The sequence below is a fragment of the Petaurus breviceps genome, unplaced genomic scaffold, assembly GCF_028583685.1.
Source record: "Petaurus breviceps papuanus isolate PSGF00001 unplaced genomic scaffold, PetGlider_PUasm1.0 207, whole genome shotgun sequence".
In the NCBI taxonomy this organism is placed as follows: domain Eukaryota; kingdom Metazoa; phylum Chordata; class Mammalia; order Diprotodontia; family Petauridae; genus Petaurus; species Petaurus breviceps.
In genome coordinates this window covers 31264331-31277122 of record NW_027185850.1, presented here as the reverse complement: position 1 = coordinate 31277122, position 12792 = coordinate 31264331, and the positions used below count along the sequence as shown (strand labels likewise).

Below are 12792 nucleotides of genomic sequence, written 5' to 3'. Positions count from 1 at the left end.
GGCTGCTCTGTTCCTGGCACTGTGCTGAGTGCTGGAGATACCAGAGAAAAATAAGGAGCTGGCCCTGCCCTCAGGGGGCGCCCAGTCTAATGGAGGAGGCTTCACATCCAGCAGCTGTGCACAGACAAGCTTGGCTGGGGGGCGCAGGGAGCCTCATCCCCGGAGGGCACGTATGGAAGGGGGTCTTGGAGAGAAGGTGGGTTTAGCTGAGGCATGGAGGAAGGTGCTACACGGCCATCTCTGCACATCCCGTCTCAGCAGCCTTGTCCTTTTTCCTCCCGCAGGGGCCTGACCGCCATAGGCCTAGTGCCATTGCAGTGCACCTTGGCCTGACTTGGGCTCCCAACAAGGTATTGCTGTAGAGAACCCTACCTACTTCATTGTCCTCATTACTACAAAACATTGACCCTGCTCTGTGCAGGGGCACCCTGCCCTCATACTGCACTGATGCTGAAGTGAGCAGGAAGGACAGCATTGGGGAGTAGGGGCCCCTTCCCCAAGCTCAGACTCCTAGGGCTCTTTGGGGCACACACTTACCTTTGGGCCTTCATCAGCTTCGGAAACCACAGCCCAAGGGCAGCTAGGGAGCGAGGTGGATGGAGCATATCCCAGAGTTAGGAGGACCTGAGTTCAAATGTGGCCTCAGACACTTACTAGCTGTGTGACCCTGGGCAAGTCACTTCACCTTGACTGCCTCAAAAAGAAAAAGAAAAGAAACCTCAGCCCTAGGAGAGCCTTGATTATTTCTTCTGGTTCCTTAGTTCCCAGAACCTAGCGTTGAAAGGAATCCTAGACATTATCCATACCCTCATTTAACGGGTGAAGAATCAGTGACCCAGGAATGTCTCATGGCCCCCAAGGCCATAACTGTCGAAGGTGGGAGTCCAAGTCATTCCAGGGCCCCAGAACAGTTATCTCTCACCCCCTTGTTCTTTTCTTCTTTGACTATATACCTGGCTCTTGGAGTCATATGATGTCATAGAATGGTCAGTGTACTGCCCCTCCTTGGCTGACGTCCCGCTAGGCTTCCAGACTTCCATGGGGGTGGTGCCACCTCAATGAGCTTTTTCAGAAGTCGTCCTTCCTGGAGCTCCTTGGGATCCCCAGCTCTGCTTTCTCAGACCAAGGAAAACAAGACTCCTTCTGTTTCCCCGTGCCTGTCCTTCTGGTGTCAGCAGTGACAGGAATTGGGGAGACTAGCATTTCTGGAGCATGTGGGGCACCCTCCTGACTGGAGACCCTCAGATTAGCTTGAGCTCTTGCCTAGCCTAGCTTGGCACCTGTCCTGTGTTCTGGACGGCTCTCGTGGCTGGCGCTCCTCGTCTTTGTGTCTGTCCTTGTCTCCGTCTCTCAGTCTTTGTGTCTGTCCCTGTCTCTTGGCACTTCATGACTGTAGCTGGCTGCAGCCTGATTCCCACCCCTGCGAGGAGCCAGCCAGTCGCTCGTGTCCTGGGCACACTGCAGCTTTCTAGTCAGCCTCGGCTCATCAGTGAGCCAGTGGCTCAGTGGATGGAGCCTGGGCCCTAGTCGGGAAGAGCTGACTTCAGTGTGCCCTTAGACACTCGGTCAGCTGAATCACTTAACCTCTGCTTACCTTAGTTTCCTCAGCTGTAAAATGGGAGTAATCACAGCATCGCCCTCCCCAGGGTTGTTGGGAAGAACAATGAGCAAATATTTGTAAAGTGCTTAGTGCAGAGCCTGACAGAGTGGGCCCGCGATGAGGGCTTGTTCCTCCCCCGCCCCTTTGTCTGGAAGTGTATGTTCTCAGAGCCCAGATCCATCTCAGTCTGGAAGGTTTTCTCAAATGCCTTCCTAAAATGTAGGTGAACCATATCCGCTCCATAGCCCCGTTCCCCTCACCTGATCATTTAATAGCCCTGTCAGAAAATGAAATGAGGTTGGTCTGGCAAGACCTGTCCTTGAGGGAGCCAGCCTGGCTCTTTATAATCACGACTTGCTTATTGAAATTTCCACTAGGCAGCCTTTTAATAAGATATTCTAGAGGTTTCCCAGAAATCCAGGTCAGGCTCTTTGGCCTCTGACTCACAGTTATTTTTTTCCTTCCTTTTTTAGAAAATTGGGCCCAGGGGCGGCCAGGTAGCACAGCAAGTAATAGCACCGGCTCCAGTGTTGAGAAGACCTGGAGATCGAATCCTGGGCTCACACACTTAGCACCCACCCAGAAACACCTGGCCGTGTAACCTTGAGCAAGTTACTTAACCCCAATTGCTTAGGGGTGGCCAGGTGGCTCAGCGAGTAAGAGTACCGGCTCCAGTGTTGGGACGACCGGGAGATCAAATCCCGGGCTCAGACACTCAGCACCACACCCAGAAATAACTGGACGTGTAACCTTGAGCAAGTTACTTAACCCCGATTGCTTAAAAAATATATATAAAAAAAAAAAGAAAATTGGGCCCATATTCACCCTCCTGTCCTTCTGGCTGTAGCTCTTCCCTTCCCCCATCACCTTTCAGAGGCTGCTCAAAGTGAGTCAACAGGTGAACCTGCCATTCATTAGTCATTAATCAATGGTATTTACTAGGCACCCACTTCTTGCCAGGCTCTGTGCTGGGCTGTGGGGATATGGAGATAAGAATCCAAGACTTCCAAGAACTCAGGGTTTTAACCAGGGGAGACCACTTGGATATCTATAGGTGCATACAGTGTGTGTGTGTGTGTGTGTGTGTGTGTGTGTGTGAATGTGTATTATACATATAAGCTAGGTTAGGGACAGAGGGGTCAGGACAGGCCTCCTGCAGAGTAGGAGCATGACAGGGTCAGACTCATACTTTGGGAAGGTCAATTGGACATCTGAGTGGAGACTGGATTGGAGTGCAGAGAGACTTCGGGCAGGCAGAACCTGCTTCCCTGCCTCCTTTGCAGCTTTTGCAATGGTCCAGGCAGGAGGTGGTCAGGGCCTGCACTGAGGGGGTCAGAGGAGAGAAGGGGTGCATTGGAGAGATGTGGTAAAGGTGAAGTCAGCAGGGTAAGAGAGAGGAATCCAGACTGACTCTTGGGCCTCACAAAGATCCATCAGAGGATACACTCCATAGGAGTGATTAGATGGGTAGGAGGACAGGCAGGAGAAGAGTGAGCCCGGGGGACTTTGGGCTCCCCCTCTTTCCTCACTGGTGGGTGTAGGAGCCAGAGGTCAAGCTGCGGTATTCGGGAGACCTAGCTTCTAATCCTTCCTCTGATGTCTCTTAGCTTTGTCCCTCTCCTCCGTGAGTGTCGATTTCCTCATCCGCTCAATGCTGATGGTGGGATTTGTTGTGCCCACCTCCTGGTAGGATGGTTGGACTCAAGTGAGACGAAGGCCCGTGGGACACTTTGTAGCCCCTGGCACACTGTATCAATGTCTACAGGGGTCACTGGGATTCTTGCCTGTCAGGCCACGTCTGACCCCTTCTATATGTTCTGGAAGATTGACAAGCTTGACTGCATCCAAAGGAGGGAGACCAGGCTGGGGAAAGGCACTGAGGCCCGAAGAATTGAGGTTATTTAGCCTTCAGAAGGGAAGGCTCAGGGGGTCCTACTCTCTGTGTGTTCAAGGATTTGAGGGACTGTTGGGGGAAAAGGGATTAACATTCTTCTGCTTGGCCTCAGAGAGGCAGAAACAGGAGCTAAAAGGAAGCTGCAGGGGTGGCTAGGTGGTGCAGTGAATAGACCACCGGCCCTGGAGGCAGGAGGACCTGAGGTCAAATCCGGCCTCAGATACTTAACACTTACTAGCCATGTAACCTTGGGCAAGTCACTTAACCCCAATTGCCCTGCCTCCCCCCTCCAAAAAGGGGAAAAAAAAAAAAAAGGAAGCTGCAGAAAGACCAAGTGGGGCTTCTGATCAGGAAGTGCTTCCTAACAGTGAGAGCCATTCCAGAGCGGAAGGGGCCTCCTCAGCAGGTAGTGGGCTCTACAGTAGTCCTGGTCTACACTTGTTTATCCATTGTCAGTGAGAGTCTGCTGGGTGAGCAGCCTCACTCTACTGGGCCACCAGCCATCGTTCCTTGAGGCTGCTGGCTGTAGTTTGCCTGCTATGTCTCTTCAGGGAGCTGCTGTTCAGCCGTGAGGTTCTGGCCTGAGAATCCTGGGGCACCCTGGTGTTGAACTGAGGAAAGGCCAAAGGTAATGAGGGTGGCCTGGCTAGTTTCTACCCCCTCTGCCTGCCTGCACCAAACCAGGCCCTTCCCTGCAGGGTGGTCCCATTGGCTCTGTAGCCAAAGACTAAACAGTTCTCCTTCACTCCCCCCCGGCGACCCGTCTTTGCCCCCCTCCCGGGGGGCCGGCGGGGGGGGGGGGGGCTCCTGCAGTTTGTTGTGCTTGGCTGGGATGGCCTTGGCACCAGGCCTGGGAGGCTCCCTGCTGCTGGGCTGCCCATCAGGGGCTCAGGGCTGGCTCCCAGACTTGCAGGGAGCCACACTCCTTTGAGGAATGCTGGTGTGTGCTCTGGCTGGTGGCAGAGGGTTCCAGACACCCAGTGCTTGCCCCTGGCTTTTTTTGCACAGCCATGTTCTTGAAAGAACATCTCTAATCACTGTGTCAGTTGCTTTGTCCTCATGGGTCCCCCTGGGTAGTCTGACCTCTTCTGGCCCAAGACTGTCCAACAGCCTGTCCCTGCCCAATCAAATGGCCTGGTCTGTCTTCAGTCTCCTGTTCACCTGTCCTTAGCGTGCCTTCCTCCCCTTGCTCTACGCTCCCCCTCCCCCCCCCCCCCTCTCCAGCATCTCCCTGTCTGACCACCCCTGCTCCTCACCCTTCTGCTGACCTAAGCCTCGGTCCTGTGCCCTCTCCTGTTCTCCTCCACTCTGGCTGTCTCCTCTGGGGACCTCAGCAGCTCTGGGGATTCAGCCATCATCTCCATCCATCTGATCCATAGATCAGCCCTGACTTTTGTCCTGAGCACTAGTCCCGCATCACTGGTGACCTGGGGACATCTCAAACTTGTCACAAGGATCAAATGAGAAAATGTTTGTAAGACCCTTGAGCAGCACAGTGTCTGGCGCACAGCAGTCTCCTTATCAGTGCTTATTCCTTCCAATGAATGGCCCATGATTCATTTCAAAGCTTCCTGGCCCTCACTCCCAAGGCTGCTGCCATCCTTGCATTGCCCCAGAGCGGCTCCTTTAGCAGCCTTCATCCTCCTTGGCGACCCCTCTTGTCTCTGTTCTCTCTCCACTCCCAAGGCTGCCACCCAGCTGAGGCCCTCAGCCCTCGTCTCCTAGACTGGTCTGTCCTCCGTCCTCTTGCAGCAGCAGCAGAATCAGTGTTCTTAAAGCACAGACCTGATCCTGACACTCCTGCTCAGAACCTTCTGAGGCTCCCTTGTGTCTCTCAGACAACATGCCACTCCCTCAGTTGGGCCTTCAGGGCCCTGCCCCGCCCTTTCCACTCTGACATGGTGCTGCTATTGCTGGCACTCTCCTCCATGGGCGCCTGGTCCCGCCTCTGCCCTCCCTGTGCCTGGAGTCTAGAGCCCCCCTCACAAGTGCAGCTCAGCTGCCACATCCTCTGGGAGGTCCTTTGAGACCCTGCTCCTGCCCCTGACATTGTTCAAAGAGCTCTTGTAATGACTTTGTAGGTGCTCTGTGGACATTGTACATGGAGGGAGGCCATGGGGTGCTAGAAGGAGTGCTCAGTTCAAATCCCACTTCTGCATTTACTAGCTTTATGATCTGGGACCTCAGAGGGTCCTTCTAGCTCTAAGAGTGGGATGTGGGATGTCCCCCTCCCCCTCGAAGCCTAGGATGCGGGGTGTCCCCCTTCCCCCTCTAGGTCTGGGATGCGGGGTGTGCCCCCTCCCCCTCTAGGTCTGGGATGCGGGGTGTGCCCCCTCCCCCTCTAGGTCTGGGATGCGGGGTGTGCCCCCTCCCCCTCTAGGTCTGGGATGCGGGGTGTGCCCCCTCCCCCTCTAGGTCTGGGATGCAGGAGTGTTGCTTCACTCCCTCTCATGGTAAGTTCCTTGAGGGCCGGGACTCTTTCATTTTACCTCTGTGTCCGCAGCACTTCCCATGGTGCCTGGTGTTCAACGGCTGCTCTTTCTATGGTGTTGCATGATCACATACCTCCCTGCTTATGGTCTGCTCATGTTTGCTGCCCTCCAGGGGCTCTGGCGGTCAGGGGAGGCCCTGGAGCTGAGAGTGAGAGGATGGGAAAGAGCACACTGAGCTGAGAGGAGGCAGAAGAAGAGTTAGGGCCTCTGGGAAGCAGGAATGGAGTCAGCTCGGGGGTGGCCAAGCACAGGCAGGGCTAAGTGTGAGCCAGAAATGGTATGTGGCCTGGTGTTCCCACATACCTACCTATAGGCCAGGCTGGGGGAGAGGCAGACGAGCCCAGGCCTGAGGCCTGCCCAGTGAGTAGCTGCCCTCAGAAAGCCTCTGGGGAGCAGGAAGGCAGCAGGATGGAGCTGGCTGGCTTTCAGCATGCCAGACCAGGGGTCAGGAAACCTCTGTGGGATTGGCTATTAGCCAGGCACCATGCTAAATCTTGGAGACATTCCTGTCCTCAGAGAGCTGGCATTCTACTGGGGAGGATGGATCTCCCTGCCGTGGCTATCTTCATTCAAGTCACTGCTATAGATGTTGGACATCACAGAGCCCTGTGGCCTAGCCTTTGAGCCCTCCCCCTCCTGGGGGAATTTGCCCATTGCTTTTCCTGGTGGGGTAGAGCTGGTTAGCCATTTCCAGTTCTATGGCACTGCTTTCAGTTCCATCCCAGACTGATCCCCAGATTGATCCCCATCCTCAGTGGTTCACTTCTCACTGACCCCAATTTGTCTAAGCTGTGCCCTCCCCCTCCCAAAGCTGCCCTAAGGGACTGCTGCAGTCGGGGGAGTGACACCAGGTAGAGCGGTCCTGGTTCTTCCAACCTGAGCCTCCCTAATCCTGGGAGCTGCCCTTGGCCAGGAAATGCCAGCTCATGGGTTGATCATGGTTTAAGACATAACAGGGACTCTCCTTATGGCAGCTGGAAATTAGTTCAAATGATTTCATTCCCTTTTTATACATGTCGAAACTGAGAATTAGAGGAGTTAAGTAATTTGCCCCAGGTCACTGTATGCCCAGCTTCTCAGAGATAAATTCCCCCCTCACTCTGTGAGTACCAGCTTTTCCTCATGGCGGCCTCCTTTCAGGCATCAGTGATGCCCTTTTTTTGTCCCCCCACTCCAGTCCATTTCTTCAGCTTCCTCTATGTAGGGGAGGAACAGCTGTTCCCCCCTCACCATCCTTCCCTTTGGCACCAGTGGCCACCTGCCTCCCTCTTCACAGTGCCCCACCCAGAGTTGTGGTCTCCCCAGATGCCCAAGACTGGCTTTGTGAGTCTGTCCTGAGTAATATCCTGAGTGATTTAGATCATGATCCTCACCTGTGTCTTGCTACCTCTGGCCCCTCAGTTTTCCCACAGAGCCTCCTCAACAGAGCTTGACTGCCCAGCCACTGTGATCCACACAGGGCCAGAAGAAGGGGCATGGGCTTCCTGTTGTCAGCCAGAGGTGGCACCAGAGACCATCCCACACCCATTAGTGCTGATTAGAGAATCTCAGGTCTCCAGTGGGTCTCAGGGACACCTTGTTTGGCTGGTCTATGCTCAGGAATCTTCTGGAAGGCATTCCCAGCAGGCAGGTGGTCTCTCCTTGCATACTTCCAGGGACAGAGACCTTACCACCAGTTGGAACAGCCCCCCTCCATTCTGAGATTACTGTCATTGTTGGGAAGTCTACCCTGATATCCTGTCTCACCTGCCCTCCAGGGGGGTAGAGCATGTCTGAGCCTTCTCCTCAGATCCTGTCTGCCATGACAGTGACCAGCAGGTACTTCTGATACCTGTTGTTTCTGCCCAGAGGGTCGCTGAACTGAGGCCTCTTCCAAGGAACCTGGACTGAGCTTGGGACCCCTTGTTGGCCAGCTCTGATGCCAGGAAGGTTTTTCCTGGGCTTGCCATCCTGGCTGCACCCTGGGTCCCTGGCCAGCCTGTTATGGGAAATGAAGTCTTGAGAGGGATCCCTGGAGCCCAGATGTAGAGCACATAAGAAGCCCTGCCAAGCCGTGAGTGACTTCTGAGGCAGTTTCAGTGGGGGAGATGGGTAAAGAGCCCATGAAGACCTGTAGACAGTGGGGATTTGAGGAGCTCTGCAGGGGAGGATGAGGAAAAGGAAGGCCTCCAGAGAGCTGTAGAGGCTCTAGGTGACCCTTCTGTCTCCTTTTGGGAACCACATACCTGTGCTTGGCTATCACATGACCCCCTGGTTTGTCTACGAGGAAAGGTTTGGTCACACTGAGGATGGGGGTGGGGTGGGGTGTCTTGTCTGATCTGTCCCCATGATTTCAGGGGTGTCAGGAGAGACCTTGCTTGCCCAGAGTCACAATGTGACAGAGTGGGGACTTCAGCTGCCTCTCCCTGGCTCTTAGACTGGCCTTTTGAGTTTCTCTGTCCCTAGATGAGCTCTAAGGCCAAGTGCAGCCTCTTTCCCAGACCCCCATAATTGAATTGTCTGACCTCAGCATTGGCCCTCACCAGCAATAGATCAAAGTTCTTTGTAAAGGGGGTCCCTGGCATCTCCCTCTTAAGAGCTGGCCACATGTGGCCTTCCTTTCTTGGAGATCCTTCTGACAGGCTTCAGCAACATAGAATCTGAATGCTGGAAGGGGGCACCCAAATGGTTCTCTCTTCCAGCCCAAGAAATCTGTGGCAGAGTTGGACTCAGATCTGTGTGACCCCCAGGCGAACTCCCGGGCCTCAGTTTCCTTCTCTGTAAAATGAGGCCATTAGCCTTGATGTATTCTGTGGTCCTTTCCAGTGATGCTGGTTTCTCTGGCCCCCAGGAGGTGGAGGGGAGGAGGGAAGGAGGAGAGGCCTCCAGGCACTGAGGTCTTGGCAGCTGAAGCTTCTGTGTAATATCAGTTAGGCAGGATGGGGATGGGAGGTGAGGGAAGGGGAGGCCACACTGAAGCTGCTGAAAAGTGACAGTCTGCAGGAACACTTGTGCGGGAGCCAGAGGTTTCTACCCGTGGGAACTTGATCCTCACAAATGGGAGAAGTCAGCCGCCCTTTGCCTTGTCCTTCTCCACCAGGAGACAATCTCCAGGCTGCCAAGGACTGAAGAGGAAAGGGTAAATGGATGTTGAGAACCTCCCCAATGGAGGGCTGGAGAGAGTGCCTGGTGCCCAGGAAGGCTGAGTCACCCGGCCTAGGGCTGGCAGGCTGCAGTATTAGCGTTTTCTCCATCACTTTAAGTCAAGACAATTAACAAAACATATCAGGCCCTGGTCTGTAGGTTTGCTGATTTCTGAGGTGTCAATGTTCACACTGAACATTTAACTATCATCTCCTTCAGTCTGACTCTAGCACACCCCTGATTAATTGGCAGACTTTGATTCCGAGCTCCTTGTGTGCCTGGTGGCGCTGTGTGCTGAACTTTGGGGAAGTCACAAAGTAAAGCAAAAATAGTTTCTGCCTTCATGATGCTCACGGTCTAACAAGGGAGATGGGAGTCAGACAGACTATGAGGCACATACGAGCTGGGCTCCGGAGTAAAACACTGACCTCAGGCAGTTCAGCCTTTCAGAACTCTGCCCTGTGCTACCTGCCCACTGGAGGCCGGGAGCCCCGAGAAATGTGGCACCGTCAGGCAGGAGCAAAATAAGACACATCATAGGAATTTGGGCAATACTGGGGGAAGGAAGGGAGAGGATGTGGGCTCCATTGTCCATGGACAGTGGAGAGAAGTCTCTGTACCAAGTCGGGGATCAGCATTTGCTCAAAGACTGCCAATGAGAGAGAGCCTACCATTCCTGAAGGAATCCCTTCCTCTCTGGGGCAGCCCTTGGTGCTAAGAAACTTTCCTGACAATGCAGCCTAAACCTGCCTCTTTGAAGCTCCACCCTCCCTCTGTCCTTGGGGGCCAGGCAGAACAAGACTGATCCTCTCTTCCATAAGATGGTCCGTTATATACTTGAACACCTCTCATGTCTCCCCTGGGGGTGGGAGTAGAGCCTTCTCTAGGCTCAGCATGCCCAGTTCCTTCAGCTGATCTTCAGGTCCTTCACTGGCCTGATTTCTTTCCTCTGCATGATCTCCATCTAGTCAATGCATTTCTTAAAATGTGCATGAGATATTGGTTGAGGCCTATCTAGGCCAGAGGACATCACCTCCCTATACCTGGAAGCTCTGCCCAAGGGGATGTTTTCTGGCTGACTTTAATTGAGCTTTGGTCCACTCAGACCCCTAGATCTCTTTCAGACAAATCATTGCCTGACCATCCTGTGCTTGCGAATTACAGCTGTATGACTTACTAGTGCACTTCACCTAGTTGGGTGGGTGCTTGGTGAGGTGATGGGCCTACCCTCTCGTGGTAGTTCTTCTAAGTTGGGCTCTAGGATGGTGGGCTAGACTGACCAGACTTCTTTGCCCTTTGGACTGGGGACTGTTATATGGTCTCAAGCCTTTGTGACGCTTTCTTTTTTTGCTTTGTTTTTCAGAGTATGATCGATTGGGTTTTCTCCTGAAATTGGACTCAAAATTGTGAGTAACTCAAGGTGGGAGGGTTTGTCACAGTGGGATATGAGGGATGAGGTTTTCAGTATCTCAGAGTCCTGTCTTTGGCCTTGTGGAGGAGGGAGGGGGAGACTGGAGGCCTCAGCAAACATCTGTTCCCCATGTTGGGTCCTCAGGGCCCAGGGAGGAAGCACAGGGTACCTGGCAATATTGTGCCATGGCACAATACCACCAGGATTGCTGCTTACAGAGTCTTACTGACACAGAGACTCCAGCTTCTCCCAGCTCTCTCCTCTGCTCTGTTCCTCCCACTGATGCCTTCAGCCAGGCCTTCTTTATCTGCCGTAGTTACAGTGGAGAGGCAGTACAGGGAAAAAGGCTACTGGACTTGGAATTTTAGCACTTGGGCTCAAATCCCAGCTCTGCCACTTACAACTTGTGGGGGGAATGGAGAATGGACTAGATGGCCTGATCTGTGGTCTCCTGAATAGCCTCACTGCATTTCTTCCCTGCTCCAATCGGTCTTTCATACCACTGCCAGACTGATTTTCCTGATGCTTGGTGCCTATTAGTAGCACTCCCCCTTCCCTCCCCACCCCAAGTCTCTGGGTGAGTCATCCAGATTCAAAATACTTTGTGTGTCCTCATCTCTTAAAACTGTAGTTCACAAGCCCCCACCAGTGTGTTTTCCTTTTCTAGTCATCTAGAAGTCATCTAGACCTGAGTCCCAACTTCCTCCTTGAGTGCCATTCCCCCAAATGCACAGGGAACCAAACTGTGTCAGAAGGAGTCCCAGCTGTGGGGATTGAGTTCATTAGTCACTGAAGAGTCACTGGCTGGATGCAGGGAAGCTTCTAGACACAACTAAGGATGGTGACAGCCACTTTTGACACAAAAGTGGGTTTTTTCCTGCCCCACTTTCCCCATATCTGTGCTTCGCTCTCCCCCTTCCCAGGAGGCCAGGAATGCCCTTTCTCCTCCCCAGGTTCTTATTTCTCCCCATCCTTTCAAGCCCAGCTCTCTTCTGGTGCCTTCTTCTCCAGGAAGTTTGCCTTCCCTTGCACCCCTTCCCCACAGGAGCACCTCTTGAATGCTGGCTGGCTGTCATCTTATGTTTTCTAGCTGTGTGAGTTTGTGCAGCTCTTGGGCCTGGCTCTCTGCAGCTGGATTGCAGGCTCTTTGAGGGCAGGCCCTCAGAATCACAGCAGGCACTTAATGTATGTCATGTTGCTGTCAGTAGGGGCTGGACAGGAGAGAGCCCAGAAGACACTGGGACCAGAGTGTGGGAGCTCTCTAGTCTGGGCTTGGCCTTACCTGAACCCCTTCCCTCCTCATCATCCATGAGGACCTTTTGCTCCTGCTTCTTTCTATCTCCCACTTTTAGGCCCGACTTGCCAAGCCTGACCCTAGGGTACTCTCTGCCTCCCTCCTTGTGCATACCCCAGACCTAGAGTTTGGTCATTAGCTCCAGACCAGTTTTCATCTTCCACAAGGACTAACATCAGCCCTGAGGTCAAGTCCCCTAGGCCTTAAATAGTGTAGGAGAATTGGGAGAAGATACATTAAGTCAAGGATTCAATTGACCAAGTATTTCCCAAGTTCCTCCTGTATGCCCAGTCATTCCTACATCCAGAGGAGGGCATATGAATATTAAAAAGAAAAATAGCTTCTGTTCTCAGGGAGTTTACACTCTACTCGGGAAATAGGATGCAAACAGATAAATGAGCATATTTGGGGAGAAAACCAGCACCAGCTAGGGATAATCCCCTTGGGAGTGATGCTGGATCTGAGCCTTGAAGGAAACAAATCTTTGTGGGTTTTTTTTTAAAGGAAAAGAGATCAATAATTTTATTGATAACAAAAGCCAAAGGAGAAATCAATCCAAATTACTGCTCAGAACATACCTGTGCCATCATTACAGATAACTTTCAATCACCGTTTCCCTAATTCTACCTTTCCCTCCCCCACCTATTGAGAAGGCAAGAAAAACAAAATGGGTCCCACGCACGCATGTAGGCTGCGGCTGCTGTGTGTCCCCTCCCGAAGTGTGTCCCTGTACTCTGAGGCCCTCCGCTCTCTGACTGGAGGCAGACAGGATGTTTCATGAGGAGTCTTCTGGAGCCACGCTCAGTCCTTGTGCTGATCAGAGCTCTTAGGTCTTTCAGAGCTGCTTATGTTTGTAACAATGTTATTGTGTAAACTCTTCTCTTGGTTCTACTCATTTTCCTCTGCCTCAGTTCATACAAGTCTTCCCACATTTCTCTGAAACCATCCCCTGGAACTTTGTTGGGCACTAGAAAGTCA

The 12792-nt window shown here is 53.0% G+C and overlaps 1 protein-coding gene across 4 annotated transcripts in view; it reads left to right on the top strand.

Annotated features, from left to right (window-relative positions):
* The window catches only part of LOC138165065 (CMP-N-acetylneuraminate-beta-1,4-galactoside alpha-2,3-sialyltransferase), a 144542-nt gene that overhangs the window by 54675 nt on the left and 77075 nt on the right, over positions 1-12792 (top strand). For all 4 annotated transcript variants that reach the window (XM_069093179.1, XM_069093178.1, XM_069093176.1 and 1 more), the window contains one exon: positions 10473-10515. In XM_069093179.1, the coding sequence (XP_068949280.1) occupies positions 10473-10515 (43 nt within the window). The remainder of the gene's footprint in view (positions 1-10472; positions 10516-12792) is intronic.